The 20,123-nt window shown below is 37.4% G+C and overlaps 1 protein-coding gene across 4 annotated transcripts in view; it reads right to left on the bottom strand.

The window, feature by feature from the left end:
- Nucleotides 1-20,123, bottom strand: part of GRID2 (glutamate ionotropic receptor delta type subunit 2) — a 1,592,807-nt gene that overhangs the window by 426,478 nt on the left and 1,146,206 nt on the right. For all 4 annotated transcript variants that reach the window (XM_081594858.1, XM_081594839.1, XM_081594831.1 and 1 more), the window contains one exon: nucleotides 4,686-4,787. In XM_081594858.1, coding sequence (XP_081450984.1) covers nucleotides 4,686-4,787 — 102 coding nt within the window. The remainder of the gene's footprint in view (nucleotides 1-4,685; nucleotides 4,788-20,123) is intronic.

Below are 20,123 nucleotides of genomic sequence, written 5' to 3'. Positions count from 1 at the left end.
AATTGTAAGATGCACAATTGTTTCACCTACCACTAATAAAGACAAAAAATGCTACCAATTTTAATTGCAAGAAGACACCAATTGAAAGATGCATCCTGATTCAAAGATATTAAAATATGAAAAACTATGTTTTTGAATTTGTAAAATACAGAAAAAGCACAACCACAGCTCTAACACAAATTTCCAATCATAATTACATAAAGTTATACAATTATGCTTATGGTATTTTTAGGCAAAATAATATTGCATTAGATATTCAATGCAGAAAAAAAGCATTGCATTTTTTCAAAAATATTTTTAGGGCTTTGGATGTCCTGCTAGAATGAAACTCCCCAAAGTCAATATCTTTATCTGTTTTGCATGTACTCCAAGTAACTATAAGAGGGCCCTCAATAGATACTTCTCAGATAAACTTATGAGTGAGTTTATGTTTCATTAGAGACACTATGCGTCTGTTTTAATAAAACTAAATCAAGAAAATAAGAGTTATTAATCAGTGATCTCCTTCTAAATGCCAGTTTATGTTTTCCAGATATTAAGCACTTTTTCTCATAGGATAACTTCTTAAATCTTCCATTTGTCACCAACTTCTTTCCATTTTATTTTCATGGAGAAGGCAATGGCACCCCACTCCAGTACTCTTGCCTGGAAAATCCCATGGACAGAGGAGCCTGGTAGGCTAAGGATTCATAATTATTATGACGATACTTACAACTCAGTGATGTTTCCAATAACTTTTGTGAATAACAGTTAAAAATCTGAATGCTATAATTGGTCACTTATGGCTATCCATAGTCATACAACTTATGAAATGAAAAGGAAAAAATAATCCTAATAAATGCCTCCTTTTAAGACAGTTGGTCCACTTGCTAAGCAGTAGAGATCAGTGGACCAAATATGGAAACAGAGTTTGGCAGAGTTTCACATTCTATCTTTTCCTCCATTTCTTAGAAACTTATATGGCTTTGGTGATGGCTGAAAATAAAGTTATTCTTATGTGATGCCATTTTAAAAAATGTTTTTAAATTACGAATTCAATAACATCTGTAATCTCAATAGTTACATTTAACTTAAACTTAGCATGAATTCATTCTGATTCCAAAGACAGAATGTCAGAGAGGCTAAAGACATAGCCACTGGGATCAGGATCTTTGGGCTTGAAACTCATCTCTGGCTCTTGTTAGTTTTATAGACATGGAAATTTAGTTAATTCTTTGGAGCTCTGTTTTCATCCTTTAATGTAATTAGTGCATATCTTATAGAGTTTTTGTAAGAACTCAATTAGTTAACACACATAAAGTTCTTAACAGGTCAGATCAAATAACGGATGCTGAAGATGGTTTTTCCTTGTTTGCCCTCGAGTCCCTCATGGCCCTGCACTGTGACCTAGGAAGAAGACCTTCATGGTATTCATTACTTGGGCTCCCTTGTCCTCTGAGTTCTGGTTGGATTTGCAATTGGAAATGAAGGAAGTAGATGGAAAGATAGGAGGAGTGACTTTGGAGGCCCCACCTCTCCATTTCTTCGCTGCCTGAATGTGATTTGAGTGATTCTCCTCCAACCTCTTCCCATAGCCAAGGTCACCACTTCTAAGATGCGGTTTCTCTTCCATGGCTCTAGCTTTGCCAGACTCGCTCCGACATCACATCAGTCATTAGGGTTGCTGCACATCTAGGCTCTGGCACTTCAACACCCTTGTTGATTTATTCAACTTTATTTACATTATTTGTTAATAATCCCTTCATTTAATTCTCTTTACTTAACCATTTGAGTCCCATTCACTTGCCCCTGGCATCATAAACAATATAGTGTTGAATTATTTAGTTTAAAATAAATATTAGATTATTTTCTTCAAGTGTATGAAGTATCTTTAGTAGTGATGGGAAAGGGAGTTTCAAAACTTAAGTAAGAAAAGTCACTTTTATTAACCTGTGTGTCATTGATAACATTACTTTCCTAAGAAGTAAAGAATCTGGTGTGTGTGTGTGTGTGTGTGTGTGTGTGTGTGTGTGTGTGTGTGTGTATAACTGGGACTAGATTACTGTTAGAATGGAATAAAGGCTAAGTGACCTTCTTTCATGACCTTTACACATGATCCCTCCCTCCTCTTTCTCTCTCTGGAAATGGCTAGTGATAAATACTTGGAATACAAGGGGTTACTGTTTAGGTGACTAAATCAAGTCCCATATAGACTTCTGAGTTTCAGGTTTAGTTGACATCATGATTTTAAAGTCGCTGCATGGACTTAGGGAAGAGTGACTCTCAGTGTTGGGTGGAAGAAGCTTGCAAGGTCATATAAGTAGGAGCTACACCTGGAAAGGGTCTTGTAGGAAATAAATAAGAAAGTCATGGCTGCTTTCCATTCAAATAGGACTTACAGGAAGAACCAGATAGCCTGAAAAATTATTAAGTACAATGGCTGTATACTGAGGGAGTTTAATAAGTATAACAACCTTTTGCTCAACTGGGCACTCAACTCATAAATCCATATTGTACCACAGAAGACTTTGGGGAAACAGACTTTCCGTATCTCCTCTCACTAAGCACATTCAGGGTCGGTGCAGGGCTAAGCTTGAAGAAAACGGATCATTACAAGTCACAAAGGTGAGAATAGGGCATGCAGGTTTAACACTGTGTGAGGCAATACCATTTCATGCACAAAACAGCAATCATTTTTCTTGGCTTAGAAATGAATTGAAAATAATTGGCTCTATGAAGCTTTCCCAGTAAAACTCACTTTCATCTTATTCAGAGTTAAGTATTTCTACCTCTCAAGAAAATCCTATAGCTACTGCAATTCTCACATTTATCACAGTAAGAATAGAGGGAGTAAATATAAGGTTAAGGAGGAAGAAATTAAGAGATCTAGAGTCTGACTTTCTGGATTTGAACCTCAATTCTCTCTGCTACTTACTATCTGTATAATCGTCCACATTTTTTTCAACCTCTGTATGTCTCAGTTTCTTCAACCAGATTCTTGGGATCAGAATACTATTTATTTATTGGAAATAATACGAGGACTGAATAAGATCCTACATGAAAACAACTCAGTAGAGTATCTGCACATAGGTGGTATTAAATAAATCTCAGCTGTTTCATTACATATGTACCTCCCAGCAAGAGTCTATGTATAACTTGAGGTATAAATATGCACATAAGTATATGTGTTATTCATCTTATACCCATTACCAACTAACTATATCATACAGTAAGTACTAATACATATTTAATGACTAAATGAGGCTAGCTTGCCTAAAAATATGTATGTCAAAGGCAAAAGCAAAGCACATATATTTTCTTTTATTGTGGTTTTCACCTGAGCTCCCATGTTAATCACTAGAGAAGAGACTATTATAGTTTATTATACTTTAAATATCTTTTAAAAAAACTACTAGCACATCAGTGAAAATGCATAACTACACTTTTGAGTATGTACAGAAGCACCTGCACAATTAAGTTTTCAAGTACTCATAATAAAATTATTTGCCAAACAATGAAAATCTTGTTAAAACAATAGCTAAAAATAAATTATAGGCACCAAAAGGGAAGATAGACTCATTGTCTGAATTTCCTTTTATAGAGAGTATCACAGATCCTTCTTATAGACAATGAAATTATGTTGAGTCTGCTTAATTTGTATTAAACAATGTACAAAGGGCAGTCATCGCTGTTATAAATTCTGATAAATATTCAATTACCATCAAAACATCAAAAAGACCGCTTCTCATGTTTACTAATTCTGTAATTTTTTTAGCCTATAAGAAAGAATTGTTCAAATTTAAAAACGAGTGGGCTTTTCTGAAGAAAAATGAAGTTAATAACTATGGGTTATTCAGTTTTGAAATGTATTATAAAGTAGCATGAGGTTAAACACACTGAGATAGGCAGGGAGAATGCGTGTCTTCATCCCTTATGGCTATTTAGACAGCACCAATTTGAGCATTTTGCTGTTGAAGACTATTTCTATTAACATTTTATTTATATACCATGTGAGAAAATAATAATATATAGAATAATTATAACAGTTACCATTTATTGCTTTCTCTACCAAATGGAATTATAATAAATGTTTCACATGTATAATCCCAGGTAATAGCCACAGAATCACTGGATGATAAACTCAAAACAACAGAATCATATCTGTCCATTTTAATTATTAACGTCCCCAGGGATTAATACTGAGCTTAAATACAGTTGATACTCGATAAATAATTACTAAACAATAGGATGAGCTTCACTTTGAAGTAGGTCCTTCCCAGGAAAGTATTGTCTTAGTCTGCTAATGTTTCAGTGTTACTGACTGTGCTGTGTTTGATCAGATCCACCCTTGTTTGGCATGGTTATCTTCATTTACATAGATCATTGGATTTCAGTGAGAGGATGCCTGAGAGAGAACTCCATCTTATCATGTGTGGAAAACTATAGAAGGATAGAAATCTGTCTAAGCAGTCTAAGAAAGTTATGAAATTAGTACTGTAATTAAAGGAAAAGTATGTAAAAGCCTGATTCTGACACACATAAATTGAAGGCTGGAAAATATGATCATTACAAGCACCATACAAATGCATAGTCAGGATTTGTTAAAAGTTCTTTTAATATTGTGACATCAGTTAATAAAACATAAAGAAATGAAGGATAAAATAACCTCCCAGAAGCCAAAACCACAAGGCTGAGATCAGACTTACCAGAACAGTCACCACACGTAGAACCACTCCACGCATGTTGTTCTCCAGTTTCTTGTCAGTCAGGGACCCATTCAGCCCTGTGACAGGATTCCAGCACCCAAGCTGAAAGATAAAATAGCTTGGTCACTTTTCTGCCTGAGGAACAGTCCAATCACCTATATATAGACCTTTCAGAGAACTGCATGATGAATCTTGGAATAACTGATAACAGAAAGTGTCCTGTGCAGTTTTTCCTTTTTAATAGCAAATGAAGCAATCAAAAGTGCTATTTCCTGCTTTTAAATATCATATGACATAAGACAGTATCCAGCGAGCTTTAGGGGACTCACTGAAGACATTTGACTTAATGAGGAGTTATAAATACACCAATAATTCAGTCTCAGTAATACACTAATTAGAAAAATAATAGCACATATAATTCTAGCATAATGCCTATTCTAATATATCAATTACTGTACAAGTTAGATTTTCCTACAGTTTAAATGGTTTTAATTAGATCTTATGTTGCTTTTATTGGGGAAAAAAACTGTGGTTTTTAATGTGGTTAGAGGGGTTACAGTTTTTGAGGAAAATAAAACATGTATAAGGCTTTGTTGTTTTCAAATATCCAGAGTACATAAAACAATGTAATTTGCCTTCTTTGTCAGTGCTATCAATCTACATGGGAGATTTTGGCAGCAGTCTTTCCTTTAAAGTCTTGCAATGATTTACTGCTCTTTGCTCTCCGAAGTACTGGTGTAATTTTACATTCTCATGTAGTTGTTATCTCTTATAACATCCAAATCTGAGGGCTACCAGTTTTAAAATTACTGCCTATAAATTCCAACGGGATAAAAATGGATGGCTCTCAATTCAAAAATAAGGAGGAAAGAGAGATGCTGTGATTTGAATTAGCAGATAACTGCTCAAGAAGTGAAGCTGCAGAGACTGTTGCAACACACACCTTGGGAAGATATACCATGCCATTAATCCTGATGCCAGCCCCAGGAGCCTTCCCATTTGGGAACTTATTCCATATTTGCATGCTTTAAAAATGTAACAGAACTTCAGTCATATTCAGAGACTGTTTTGATCAATTGAATGGTTTACAGGGGCACCCGGTTATTCGTGCTGCTTCCTAGTAAAGACTGTATTATTTCCTTGTATTGCATTTTGTTTGAAGCTTCTGAAGTCATCAATACACTGGCAAGTCTTCCTCACAAATAAACAATTTAGGTGCTTCCTATTAAAACTCATGTTTCTTTTTAAGCTCCTCAAAAGGTGCTTAATCAAGAAAACGAAAATGTACACAATATATCTTAAGAGAAGGGGTTGTCACATGTAAGCAAAAAGCCAGCTTTTGCTGTATTAAAATAATTTGGAAAAAGCTGCTAACTGTTGGTTTCAACTGTAAAAGCACATTAAATTCATAGAATGATGTGTCATTTTTAGTTACATAAAAGTCTAATTAGAACTTAGATCCAATTAGCAAATCCAAATGTGTTGAAAGTCTAATTATCAGAGATATTGTAATCCTCTTGCCAAATTTAAAACCTTATGAAATTTCTTTTGAGTTTTTGTTCTCTTCTGAGGTCAACCAGTCAATCCTCAATTATTTTCATTGATGTGCACTTTTTCTAGTTACTTCTTCAAGACAAGTTTAATTTCATAGACCAAATAATATTGGTGGAAAAAGATCTAAAACAAAGTGAAAAGCTAAATTTCCAATGTTCTATCCACCTTTTACAATTACATTACCTAATTCTAAGTAAATGCATAGCTTTTAGGACATCATCTTATTCATGACTAATGTATCTCAACTGCTGAAGTAAACACAGGGTTTTTTTTTTTTTCCTCCCTTGGGGTTATTTTTTAAGTTTGATGAACTTATTGTCAGTTTGCCTAAATAAATTACATTTGTTAGTGACAACTTGAACACAGCATTTTGGTGTATTAACTAGTCAAAATATTTACTACTGGAATAGCAACAAAACCTGATAAGCAGTTTGTTGCAATAATGCTCTGGACAAACAATTAAAAATATAAAATTTCCAGCTTCTTCTTAATTATGTCTTCCTTTAAACAGAACTAAATGTAGTCAATGATTTAAAAATTCTAAAGTACTCTAGTATTGGGGGGTTTGAAATATTGATAATGAAATAGCATTTGGAGGAAGTAGAGGAGGTGGCTCTATCTTATCTTCCGACCTTGGCAGTGACTTAAACATTATTTGTACTAGATATATATACATATATATGTGTGTGTGTGTGTGTATACACATATATATGTGTGTGTGTATATATATATAATGTTTCTTTACTCTCTCTCTCTCTCTCCTCTCTCTTTCACTATTTTGTTTTATACTCACACTAATTTCTTCCAGTGGTCATGCATGACCACTAACCCCATCACGCCTTTTGGAGAATTGCTTTTTTTTTTCATCCCTAGACAACTACTTTCCCTTTTTCATCCCCCAACTTTTTTCATGACTCTGACTCTCTGGTTTAGCAATTGTTAATAATTGGTTGTTTGACCAGAGCCAATAAAAGTCCTTCCTTGGAGGTTTATTTTTAATATCAAGTGTGTGCATGGTGGGCAGATCAATAAGTTGATATGAAGTTTTTTTAATGTTTGGCCAGATTCTCTCATATATACTACAGAACATATAATTTTCTCCTTTGCTTTATGAAGGTCTTTCACCTTTCTGTTTTCTTTCTTCTTTTTTGCCATCCTTCTCAAATGTCTATGGATTATAGCACTTAGAAAGTTGAAAAGTTGTTCCTGTTCTTAATGAAAGCAGTCTAGATTTTAAGACTGTTAACTTTTTTTTTACTCAACTTAGGTATCCTTTCATATTCACCTGTTCTGATGCTTAATAGTAGCTAAATGTTAGCTGTAGTCACCAAAAACTAGAGATGGAATTTTGACATAGAGAAATTCAGGATACAGACTCTCTGGAAAACTAGAAATAAAGAATATCACATATAAACACAGTCATAACAAAGAAATTCTTAAGAAATTAATACTAATTTCTACATTGAACAGAACGTTTTTTAAAAACATTTTTTCTAATACTTTCTATGTGTCAGCCATGGTACTGGGGCTTTTCATATGTGTGTGTTCTTAGTCATTCAGTCGTGTGCAACTCTTTGCAACTCCATGGACTGTATCCCACCAGGCATCTCTGTCCATGGATCTTTCAGGCAAGAACACTGGAGTGGGTTGCCATTTCCTTAGGCTGCCACATAACGTTAAGCAGAGTTCCATGTGCTATACAATAGGTCCTTGTTGGTCATCCATTTTAAATATAGCAAGCAGTGTGTACATGACTATCCCAAACTCTTAACTGATATTTTGGCAATAAAATTTAAGAGGCAAATTATCACCATTATCATCATTTTTATAAAAATAATTAAAACACACACATAGTGCACATGCATGAATGCTCACTCAGTCATGTTTGACTCTCTGCAACCCTATGGACTGTTAGCTCATCAGGCTCCTCTGTCCACGGGATTTTCTCAGCAAGAATAGTGAAGCAGGCTGTCATTTTCTTCTCTAGGGGATCTTCCTGATCCAGGGATTGAACCCATGTTTCCTGTGTCTCCTGCATTGCAGGTGGATTCTTTACTGCTGAGCCACCAGGAAAGCACCACATAGTGCACAGTATGTACTAATCATCTGTAATGTGAAATCACTCAGTTGTGTCTGACTCTTTGCGACCCCATGGACTGTAGCCTACCAGGTTCCTCCATCCATGGGATTTTCCAGGCAAGCATACTGCAGAGTCTTGCCATTTCCTTCTCCAGGAGATCTTCCTGACCCAGAGATTGAACCTGGGTCTCCTGCATTGTTCAGTTCAGTTCAGTCGCTCAGTCGTGTGCGACTCTCTGCGACCCCATGAATCACAGCACGCCAGGCCTCTCTGTCCATCACCAACTCCCAGAGTCTACCCAAACCCATGTTCATCGAGTCGGTGATGCCATCCAACCATCTCATCCTCTGTCATCCCCTTCTCCTCCCGCCCCCAACCCTACCCAGCATTAGGGTCTTTTCCAATGAGTCAACCCTTCGCATGAGGTGCCCAAAGTATTGGAGCTTCAGCTTCAACATCAGACCTTCCAATGAACACCCAGGATTGATCTCTTTTAGGATGGATTGATTGGATCTCCTTGCAGTCCAAGGGACTCTCAAGAGTCTTCTCCAACACCACAGTTCAAAAGCATCAATTCTGCGGCGCTCAGCTTTCTTCACCATCCAACTCTCACATCCATACATGACCACTGGAAAAACCATAGCCTTGACTAGACGGACTTTTGTTGGCAAAGTGGTGCCTCTGCTTTTAAATATGCTATCTAGGTTCGCCATAACCTTCGTTCCAAGGAGTAAGTGTCTTTTAATTTCATGGCTGCAATCACCATCAGCAGTGATTCTGGAGCCCAAAAAAGTAAAGTCTGACACTGTTTCCACTGTTTCCCCATCTATTTCCCATGGAGTGATGGGACCAGATGCCATGATCTTAGTTTTCTGAACGTTGAGCTTTAAGCCAACTTTTTCACTCTCTTCCTTCACCTTCATCAAGAGGCTCTTTAGTTCTTCTTCACTTTCTGCCATAAGGGTGGTGTCATCTGCATATCTGAGGTTATTGATATTTCTCCCGGCAATCTTGATTCCAGCTTGTGTTTCTTCCAGCCCAGCGTTTCTCATGATGTACTCTGCATATAAGTTAAATAAGCAGGGTGACAATATACAGCCTTGACGGACTCCTTTTCCTATTTGGAACCAGTCTGTTGTTCCATGTCCAGTTCTAACTGTTGCTTCCTTACCTGCATACAGGTTTCTCAAGAGACAGGTCAGATGGTCTGGTATTCCCATCTCTTTCAGAATTTTCCACAGTTTATTGTTATCCACACAGTCAAAGGCTTTGGCATAGTCAATAAAGCATAAATAGATGTTTTTCTGGAACTCTCTTGCTTTTTCGATGATCCAGCGGATATTGGCAACTTGATCTCTGGTTCCTCTGCCTTTTCTAAAACCGGCTTGAACATCTGGAAGTTCACGGTTCACGTATTGCTGAAGCCTGGCTTGGAGAATTTTGAGCATTACTTTACTAGCATGTGAGATGAGTGCAATTGTGCGGTAGTTTGAGCATTCTTTGGCATTGCCTTTCTTTGGGATTGGAACGAAAACTGATCTTTTCCAGTCCTGTGGCCACTGCTGAGTTTTCCAAATTTGCTGGCATATTGAGTGCAGCACTTTCACAGCATCACCTTTGAGGATTTGAAATAGCTCAACTGGAATTCCTGCATTGTAGGCAGACGCTTTACTGTCTGAGCCACCAGGACCTTTGCATATATTGATTAATTTATTTCTCAAAACCACTAAATGATGAAGGTATCATTATTACCTCCATTATAATGGAAATTCTGATTTTATACATCTTTTTGAAGGATTACTCAAGTGTTGAGATTCCTTAATTTCTGTTCATATCCAAGCATCTCCCTGAGATTCACTTCAAGCTATTCTGTTTGATTATAAAAACTCTTTCCAATACTAAGCCATAAAAATTGGTTAGGTTCACATAGATCCAAACTGAATTTGTCTCTACAGTGGGTCATAGCCCTTGCAGAAGAGCAAAATTGACAAGAAAATTGTTAGATAAAATCTAGAAGGATTTCACACAGGTTTAAGTGTTAGAGTTACCTAATAACTTCTCTGGTTCGTTGCTTGAAATGTTTTTTAGCTTAACTTTGCTTCAGAGGTTGTTTTTGTCTGGTTGTGTTGTTTTTGTTTTAAACAACGAGGCCAGAGACTAACAAAGATAATGCACACAAAATTTCATACTATTTGGCTGAGCATTTTCTAAGTAAAAATAATAAAAGTGGGCCCTGCAACACATGAGATTTACAGAAAGTCGCACTGCTGATGGCAAAACAAGATGCATTATCTTCCATGGTCTGACCGTCGAGAGAAAATTTAGAAGGGATTTAAAAATTAAGACCAATTCAATTTCCTTTCAATTACAGTATATTGATTTCCTATAGTGTTTTCTGGTGATTGCCTAAAGTCATTTTAAAATCTTAATATGCTTAATGCTTTAATTATTTCCTTCATTGAAGCTTTAGCAATAATAACGTTGCAGCTTTTTGTTCAAATCAATGTAATATCTGTGTTCGACAAACTGGCTGATGTATGTGCATGGGCACAGTAGCATGCTCCTAACATTATGTACTGTGTCATTAGGAAATGACCAAGTTGTAGACATTTACTCTTTCCCCTCAATGTTTCCACTTTTTGTTTTTCCATGGGCTTTAAAGGGTGACATTTGACTTGGACTTTACATCACTATTTTTCAGGCAGTGTTTCAATGTCAAAAAATAGCTGAACTCTTCAACTTCAATTTTACACTCACTAGTTTGTAGGCTTTAATAACAGGAGTTAAGAGAGCTCTTAATTGAATACCAAACAGAATTCCCTACACGTATTACACCGTATTCATAGGGAACAAGCCAAGACAGGTTATAGCACCAAAGCTCCAGCTTCACTACACAAAATATCCACAGCATTGGGGACCTTGCAAAACTACATTTCCTTTGCTTTCTCAGCCTTCAAAGGAAAAGAGGGAACAACAAAAGCTGAGCAAAGTAGCTGAAAGCTAGCCATTTAGAAATGCACAGCATTATTTGGTAGATATTATTTCTGTAATGGGATAGAAAGTGTAAGAAAAAAATACATTTGGCAGGTTGACTCAGATACATGTTTTATAGAGTTAAATTGGATTTTTTTTTCTTTGACATGCATAGAAATGCAGTGTGCCAGTAATCCTTCCAATGATACTTTTCTTTATGGTATTTCCACCTGTAAAATAGGTTCGATTTGTTAGACTTGCTCACTGGGGGATGATTACTTCCTCCTAAGATTTTATTCTTACAGCTTGGTCATTACCATGAAGTAAGAGTCATTCTTTAGGTTACATGGAATAGCCTTAGCACTTGAGTTTCCTTCAGGAGAAAATGAAAAGTCAGAAAAAAAATTACCTGTTTCCACAGCTTATATCTCCCTGCCCATTGCTAAAGACAAAAACTTCTGGACTATGTAACAATGTACATGTACAACAAGACAAACCTGTTAACTGATTTCCATAAATTAAGAATATAAACATGGAATATATATACACATTAAATATATACATGAATTTATTTGTGTATTTATATAAGTATATATAAAATATAGTTCAAAAGTGTTTATGGCCACATTATAACCACTTCCAGTCATCAACTGGTATTTGACTGGTTTAATGATCTATATCTCTTTCCGCTCAGTCGTGACCAACTCTTTGTGATCCTATGGACTGTATCCTGCCAGACTCCTCTGTCCATGGAATTCTCCAGGCAAGAATACTGGAGTGGGTTGCCATTTCCTTCTCCAGGGATCTTCCCAACCTAGGGATTGCGTCTCCTGCATGTCAGGCAGGTTCTTTACCATCTGAGCCGCCAGGGAAGACGGTTTAATGACACTCTGCCATTAGTATATGTTTTCCCTTCTTTTATAATTCTCAGTGTAAAATTACCATTACATAATATTTAGAGAAGATATTGCATAGCAGTTAAGATCAGGAACTCCGGAACCAGACTGTGTTCAAGGACCTGCTCTGATACTTGCCGGGTGTGGCCACTGGGGCTCTGTGCCCTCTCAAATGGGAAGAATAAAAATGACTTCCTCATAGGGCTGGTGGGACTATTAACTGACTTAACATATGTTAAACACTTAGAAATGTTCCTGGCACAAAAAGACTAGAGAATTGTTCATTATTGTTATTCCCATGTAATCAGCATGTTTTTATTCCTCTCCCAGCCTTATCATCTGGAGTCATTCACTTGTTTCAGTGATGAAACATATCTCAAAAGTGTGGTTCTCAACTTTGGCTGTACATTAGAATGACCTGAAAGCTTTATACAATTCTGATGTCCTGCCTAACCCCAGAACAATTAAATCCTAATTTCCACTACTCTAAAACTTGATCTAATACCCAGGGAATGCAATCCCATAAAATGGCTACTTAACCTTACTGACTAAAGGCATCCTTTTTACTGGCTTCCTTTGCGAAAGCTAACTAGGGACACTCTCTCAAATAAACAGGCTCTTTTATTTTTCTTGTTTTAAGTAGTATAGGAGACAATAAACTCTGTGAACCTGAATAACGCTTACCTTGTCTGCTGTTGTAGTCCTAGTCCTTATCATAGCTTTGGTGTGTTGATACATGATTGGTCCTAATAGAGATCTGATAAATGAAATGCATATATTACAATTCCTGCTGTCCTCTTTATTATTCTACCTTTGGGGCTTTCCAGTCTGACATGAATAAAAACCAAAATATCCTCAATCTGATACTGTGTTCAACTATATAATATTGTATCTCTGACAATTTTTGTTATTCTTCAGCACAATTGCTCCATACTAAAATTCAATTAGCTCTCTTTTTGTTTCTGATCAGAATTTTCTTCCAAATAACATTTTGGCACTTATTGATTATGATCTGATAAAAGTGGTTGGATTTATTCTCTTTCATTTCATGCTACCTTGAGATGTTTTAAAGGGGATCTTCATTTTAAAACCACATTAGAATTGTCAGTCTTTCCTATGTCCTCATCTTAATCATCTGCAGGTGCCCAATGCCTTCTACAATAGTGTTTTGTACCAGTAAAACAATTATTTTTATAGAAATTGCATGATTTAATGTAAAGTTATTGTACTTTAGATCTTTGTTCCTAAACAACCTAAAACCTCATGCCCAGATGTATCCTTATATTTCTACTCTCTCTTTAATATCTGTTTAGATATCTCAAAGGCACCTCAAATGTCATGAGTAGGCTCATAATTCACCTTTACTAGTTCTACTAGCCAGCAACGAAGAAGCCAGTCTTATCGTCTCTCATACATTATCCATTGCCAGTCTGCCAATTTCAAGTCCTTAAAAACAAAACAAAAAACTTTCAAACCCACTTCACTTCATCTCCTTGCCACCATCCTAGTCCAAGCTAATTTTATAGCTTCTCTTTTACAATCTTTACTCTGCAAACATAAACATACATTTAGATATGATGTGCTCTCCTATGATCTTTCTGTAGTTTTCTATTTTCCTCAAGAAAAAGATTAAACTTCTAACATGACCAATCAAGACTTCTGTGATTTGTCACATTTTAGAGTCACAGTCTCAGGTCATGTCACATTCCCTCTCATTCTTTGGACTCCAATCACTAGTCTTACTTCAAATTTCTTGAATTAGACATAATCCTCCTGCCTTAAAGATAACCACTTGAGAAGTTAAAAAAAAATCCCAATGCCAAAGCCATATGCCATGTCAAATAAATCAGAAAGTGTTGAAAGTGTTAGTCACTCTGTCGTGTCCGACTCTTTGCAACCCCATGGACTGTAGCCTGCCAGGCTCCTCCGTCCATGGGGATTCTTCAGGCAATAATACTGGAGTTGGTTGCCATGCCCTCCTCCTTCCTGATCCAGGGATTGAACCTAGGTCTCCCACACTGCAGGCAGATTCTCTGACATCCAAGCCACCAGGGAAGCCCCAAATCAAAAATTCTGGGCAATTTTCAGGTATCTGCATTTTTTTAAAATTTCTAAGATGATCCCAAAGTTTAGTCAAATTTGGTAATCAATGGTTTTAAACACACAGTCTTACTTGATTGGAAGAATCTTAGAAACCTGCCATTCCTCAGTGAATTACTGAATTCACTCTTACTCATCCTATAGACCTCAATGCAAACATCTACAGCCTGGGGTAAACCTTCCCTGACAATCTGATCCACCCCCAGGCTATCTCATGCCCTTCCAATACAGCATCAAGTTCCTCTCTTTATAGTAATATCATAATTAAAATTTTAATCTGTATTTTATATGATTAACATTTATTGTGCCAATTATCTGTAAGTTTCCATGCAGTCAGAAAGACTGATGTTTTGTATCATTCACTTTATTAAATACATAATTCCTGGCACAAAGTGGGGCTTCAATTTTTATTGAGTACTAAACAAATTTAGATGATTTTTAAATGAGAAACTTAATATATCTTGCAGCAATCGCTGATTGTTTCTTAAATGATGTCTTAAATGAGGATCGTAATGATATGGCCAAGACACTGTGCTGTCAGCTAACAGCTGAGCTTTTTTTTATTTGTTTTAATTTGGAATGAAGATTTGCAACTCTCATTTGTCCTGGGTACAAATGGGTGAACTCTGCATAAAGATCAGGGAATGCTTTTCAAAAACCTTCAACATGAGGAATTATGATCTTACCTAACTCTGTAGAGAATAAGTTGTCATATTAGAGCTATAATTGGAACAATTATATAATAACAATAGCAATAATAAAAATTGTATGTAGCATATGAAAGATGCTTCTTATACTCCAGGCCTTGTTTTAAGGCATGCACTTATTCCATCTCAATAACGAGAGATCCACTGTATATCCAGGAAATATAAACTGTTGAAACTTTGAAGGATGAAACATCACCCATCCAGCAGAAAGCCTCCTGAGAACAGAGAAGGCTCTTGAGAAATCCAGCCCCTGGCTAAAAACCTATATATGATTTTTTTTAAACCTGACCATAGGAAATTACAAAAGCTTTACCTGACAGGTCTGCTGAAGGGAATTTCAGTCAAGAACTCAGGCCTGTTGGCTCGCCATACTTTTACTTGTATCTGCATTGTTAGCCTAGGAGCCTCGATTCAGAGGCCTCACTATTGGAACCCTGGGCTCTGAGAACATCCTATTCACAGAAAGGGGTAACCTTGAGAATTTGTTATTTCATTATTAAATAACACTCAGTACTTGTCCATTCCTAGCCCTTCCTTTCAGAGAAGGCAATGGAACCCCACTCCAGTACTCTTGCCTGGAAAATCCCATGGATGGAGGAGCCTGGTAGGCTGCAGTCCATGGGGTCGCTAAGAGTCCGACACGACTGAGCGACTTCACTTTCACTTTTCCCTTTCATGCACTGGAGAAGGAAATGGCAACCCACTCCAGTATTCTTGCCTGGAGAATCCCAGGGACGGCGGAGCCTGGTGGGCTGCAGTCTACGCGGTCACACAGAGTCGGACACGACTGGAGTGATTTAGCAGCAGCAGCAGCAGCCCTTCCTTTCTTCCTTCCCTTCCATTCCCCACTCAGGTCCATAAAACTGATCCTCTTGATTGGGATTTCTCCAGCAGTGACACAATTCCCCCATCCCATCTGTGCTGTTACACCGACTATCTCTCAGTGTCATACTATAGACAAAAGTCAACCATTTGGGAAGCAATGGCTTTTTTTTATAGACTTGCTTTTCCCTTAGCAGGGTTTCTCAAACCCAGGTTTGATACTTGGGTCACTAAGATCCCCCGAAGAAGGGAATGGAAACCCACTCCAGTATTCTTTCCTGGAGAATCCTATGGACAGAGGAGCCTGGTGGGCTTCAGTCCATGGGGTGGCAAAGAGTCAGACACGATTGAGCAAACAACACTTTAACGTCCTATGGCAGTATTGAGTAAAGCCTTAATTCTTACTTGCATTTCGACTTGCTGTCTTAATCAACTACACCCACACTCTGGCAGGGCAGCTCTTCCAGCTCAGTCTTGACATCTCTCACTTGATAATGGTAGTTCACATCTACTGATACTTCTTATGAAGCAAGCATTGTCCGAAGTCTTGGATATCACTTAATTTCCTTTTCTGCTGTAATCTTATATAGCCACTATAATTATCCTAATTTTAATAGACGAGAAAACTGAGATTAGAGAGTCTAACTAACCAGGTCACTCACCTAACAAGTGAAATAGTGAGGATTTAAACTCAGGCAGTTTAGCCCCAGAAAACACTAGATCTTTCTGACCTCAAGTAGCAAGATACTTCTCAGAAAATAATACAGCAAGGGGGCATAAAAACAGTCCTCATGGATTTTGAGTGTTCATTTCCCCAGTTTAGCTCTATTTGTATTGTGGAGTCTTTGAGAAACTGAAATTTCCTTATAATAACTTTTTATTTTTATTTTTTTGTCTCAACTATTCACTTTGGGTTGCTGTCACATGGGGTTCCTAGGTAGCTCTAGTTGTAAAGAACCTGCCTGACAATGCAGGAGATTGAAGAGACATGGACGGGTTCGATCCCTTGGTTGGAAAGATCCCCTGGAGAAGGGCTTGGCAACCCACTCCAGTATTCTTGCCTGGAGAATCTTATGGACAGACGAGCCTGGTGGGCTGTTGTCCATAGGATTGCAAAGAGTCAGATACAACTGTAGTGACTTAGCATGCACATGGATTTATAGCTAAAGTATATAGACATTGTTCTAGGTTGTATGAATGCATTCTATAACTAAGTCAATGTAGGAAAAGAAAGATATTTTTGAAAGAAGGGCAAACAGTAAAGAACATTGGATTGGGTGCTAGAAAGTTTTAATCCAAATAAGAATCATACTTTTTGAATCTTAGCATTTTCATCTGAAAGTGAAATGGTTTGTTAATGTAAATGAATTCCAAACTCATTTCTCACAACTCACAACTTGTTAGTGATTGGGTCTACTTTTCAGATAGACTTTTTTGGCATATGAGCAAATCAATTTAAAAAACATTTAAAACCAAGTAAGGATTATTGTTATTGACAAAGGGGAAACTCATGGAATCATTTATATCCCCCTATTAAACTGAAAGCCTCACAAAGGCAAAGATCTTAGCCAGGTTTATTTGTTGATGCAAACTAAGCACCCATATGGTTCACACACAACAAATATTTGTTGAATGCATGAATGGGTCTTATTTTTCTCAAAGAATAAATTAAATTTCAGTGACTCGAGGATTTTGCAGCACTCAAGTTTTATCTCAAGATGAGGAATGGATCAGCTAATCTCATGAAATCCTGTCTAGCTTTGTGAATCTACAATTGTTTAATATGACTGGATATATACAAAGTGTCATTCCTGTGATGGACAAGAGAGGATTTCTCATTCAAATTTTCCAAAATAACTCTGACTATAAGCAGTACAATCAGCCACTTCAATCAGTTTATCTGATGCTAATACTGACATGACACTTTTGTCCAGGTCACCGTGTAATTCTTCCTTTCCAGCTCCCACTTAATCAGATCTGTGCTTATGTGCAAAATGAGGGTGGAGTGCTTGAATTACCCTGCTTGAATTTCCTGGGTAGCTGTGAATCATCAAATGATTGACTGCCTCTAAGCATTCTTAACTAGCTTTGAATATAATTTTTATTTCATTGTAAAATATTACAAACATTCAAGCAATTGAAACTTCCATAAATCAGGCATGTTTTAAAATGCTAGTACTTCAAAAAAGAGTTGATACTACTTTGTGAATTTATGTGTTTTTCTAATTGCTCTTTTCTAAATAGGATTCCCCCTATATACTTCCGTTGGCAATTATTACCTATAATCGCATATATACTATACGCATGAGAAAATGCAAGGGTATTTGGAAAAGGTTAGAACTAACTAATCACAATAATCTTCAAGAGAGTTAGCAATGGACAATCTAGTGGACCCTAATACAATACTGTACATAATAGTCTAAAAACATTATTCTCTGTCACTCAACATTTATAATCAAGACGATATTTATTAAAAACTTGCTGTGCTGGTATTATGAGATAGAAGGAAATATAGAGCACATCATCTTTTACATACAAAAGTCTGTGATCTTTTTGACATAATAAAGCACAAAATTTTTTTAAAAGAAAAAAGCTACAACAAATTTCACATATTCATAATTCCCAAAAGATGATATAAATTAGAAGTATTTAAAGATGGGAGGTAATCTGTGATAAAGGACAGGTTGGGATCAAAGAAAATTATTAGAAAAAGCAGAGCATTGTAAAAAGAAAGAAAAAGCAGAGTATTGTATAAGTAGCTTGCAAGACAGACACAGATAATTCCTCCTATGTCTGTGCGTGCATAATGATCTTTCATCAACAGGTGTGATCCATTTCCCTCTCTTAACTCTGGGGTTGGTTTATGCCTTCTTTCACCAATAGAATGAAGCAGAAAGGATGACACGTGATTCTGAGCCTGGGCCTGGGTCTTAAGATATCTTGTATCATTTTTTTCCCCATTTTTAGAAGCCAGAAAACAAGTTTCAAAAAGGAATGGGCTAGAATACTTAGTAATGACAGACTATGTGGAAAGAAAAAGAAGCCACATGGAAGAGAACTAAAGAACATCAGTCAACAGCCTGCACCAAGGCACCAGACGTGAGTGACACCATCTTGGATTCTCTGGCCCCAGCTGAGTAATATCAGTCAATACCACGCAGAGCACAGGTGATCCATCCGCACTGCCCCAAGGCTGAATACCAGACTCACAGAATCCTTAGAAACAAAATAGCTTTTGTTTTAAGCCAATAATATTGAGGCTGTTTTGTTACTCAGTAATAAACAATTGAAACCCAAGGTTTCAGTTCAGTTCAGTTCAGTCGCTCAGTCGTGTCCGACTCTTTGTGACCCCATGAACCGCAGCATGCCAGGCCTCCCTGTCCATCACCAACTCCCTGAGTCCACCCAAGGTTTATGGGAAGTCAATAGTTGCCTTTGCCTCTTAAGTTGACTGGAAATCTTCAAGGCTTCTAGAAAACAAGGGAGTTGAATATATGTACATGTGTGAAGAATTTTCTTTTCTTTCTCCAATACCTTCCTTTATATTATAAACCTTTAAAAAAAAAAAAAAGAGAAAAAGATGGTGGAGGAGTAGGTGGACATGGAGTTTATCTATCTCTATTGATACATCAGGAATACACCTTCAGACACAGATGTGCATGAAGAACACCATCTGAGAGTGGACAGGGGTGCCTGACCAGTGGAAAATAATATATAAACCATGCAAAACTCGGTAGGACGAAGGAACTAGGGGGGAAAACAGGAGTGTTAGTAGGTCTGGACCTGTCCTCAGCAGCTGGGGGAACTGAAGCAGGTGTCCAATCCCCACATCAGGGCAATTGTCTGAGTCAGTGGAGAAATATTTAAGGCTAAGAGTGAAACAGCTGATCTGTGGCAGCCTAAATGGAATGAGAATCAGACAGTCCTGGCTGCAGCCATACATACCCGGGACAGGGACACAGGTTCCCTGGAAGACACAGCAGCTGGGAGCTGGAGTTTAGGGATTGTGGGGCAATCCCACGGACAGGGCTGCTGTTGATTGCAGAGAGACCAATCGAGGGGATGTGAGGGAGGAGACTGCAGTGGGAAATGCCTGTGGAGGAAATCCAGGTAGCCATGAAAGCAAGGTGATACTGCTAAGTCATGAGCAGGGGGTGAAGCCATCACCATAGCCTCTCTCTCCCCACCTGTCAGCATCAGCAGCTGAACAATTGAGAGGCTGGCCCATCAAATGCCTGATGCACTGAACTACAGAGTAGGACCCCACCCAGGGTGCTCCATTACATGACTGATGCGCTGAACTACA

This window comes from Giraffa tippelskirchi, chromosome 1 (genome assembly GCF_054371585.1).
Source record: "Giraffa tippelskirchi isolate mGirTip1 chromosome 1, T2T-mGirTip1v1.2.pri, whole genome shotgun sequence".
Lineage (NCBI taxonomy): Eukaryota > Metazoa > Chordata > Mammalia > Artiodactyla > Giraffidae > Giraffa > Giraffa tippelskirchi.
Note: the sequence above shows the minus strand (reverse complement) of the source record. Positions and strands in the feature narration are given on the sequence as shown.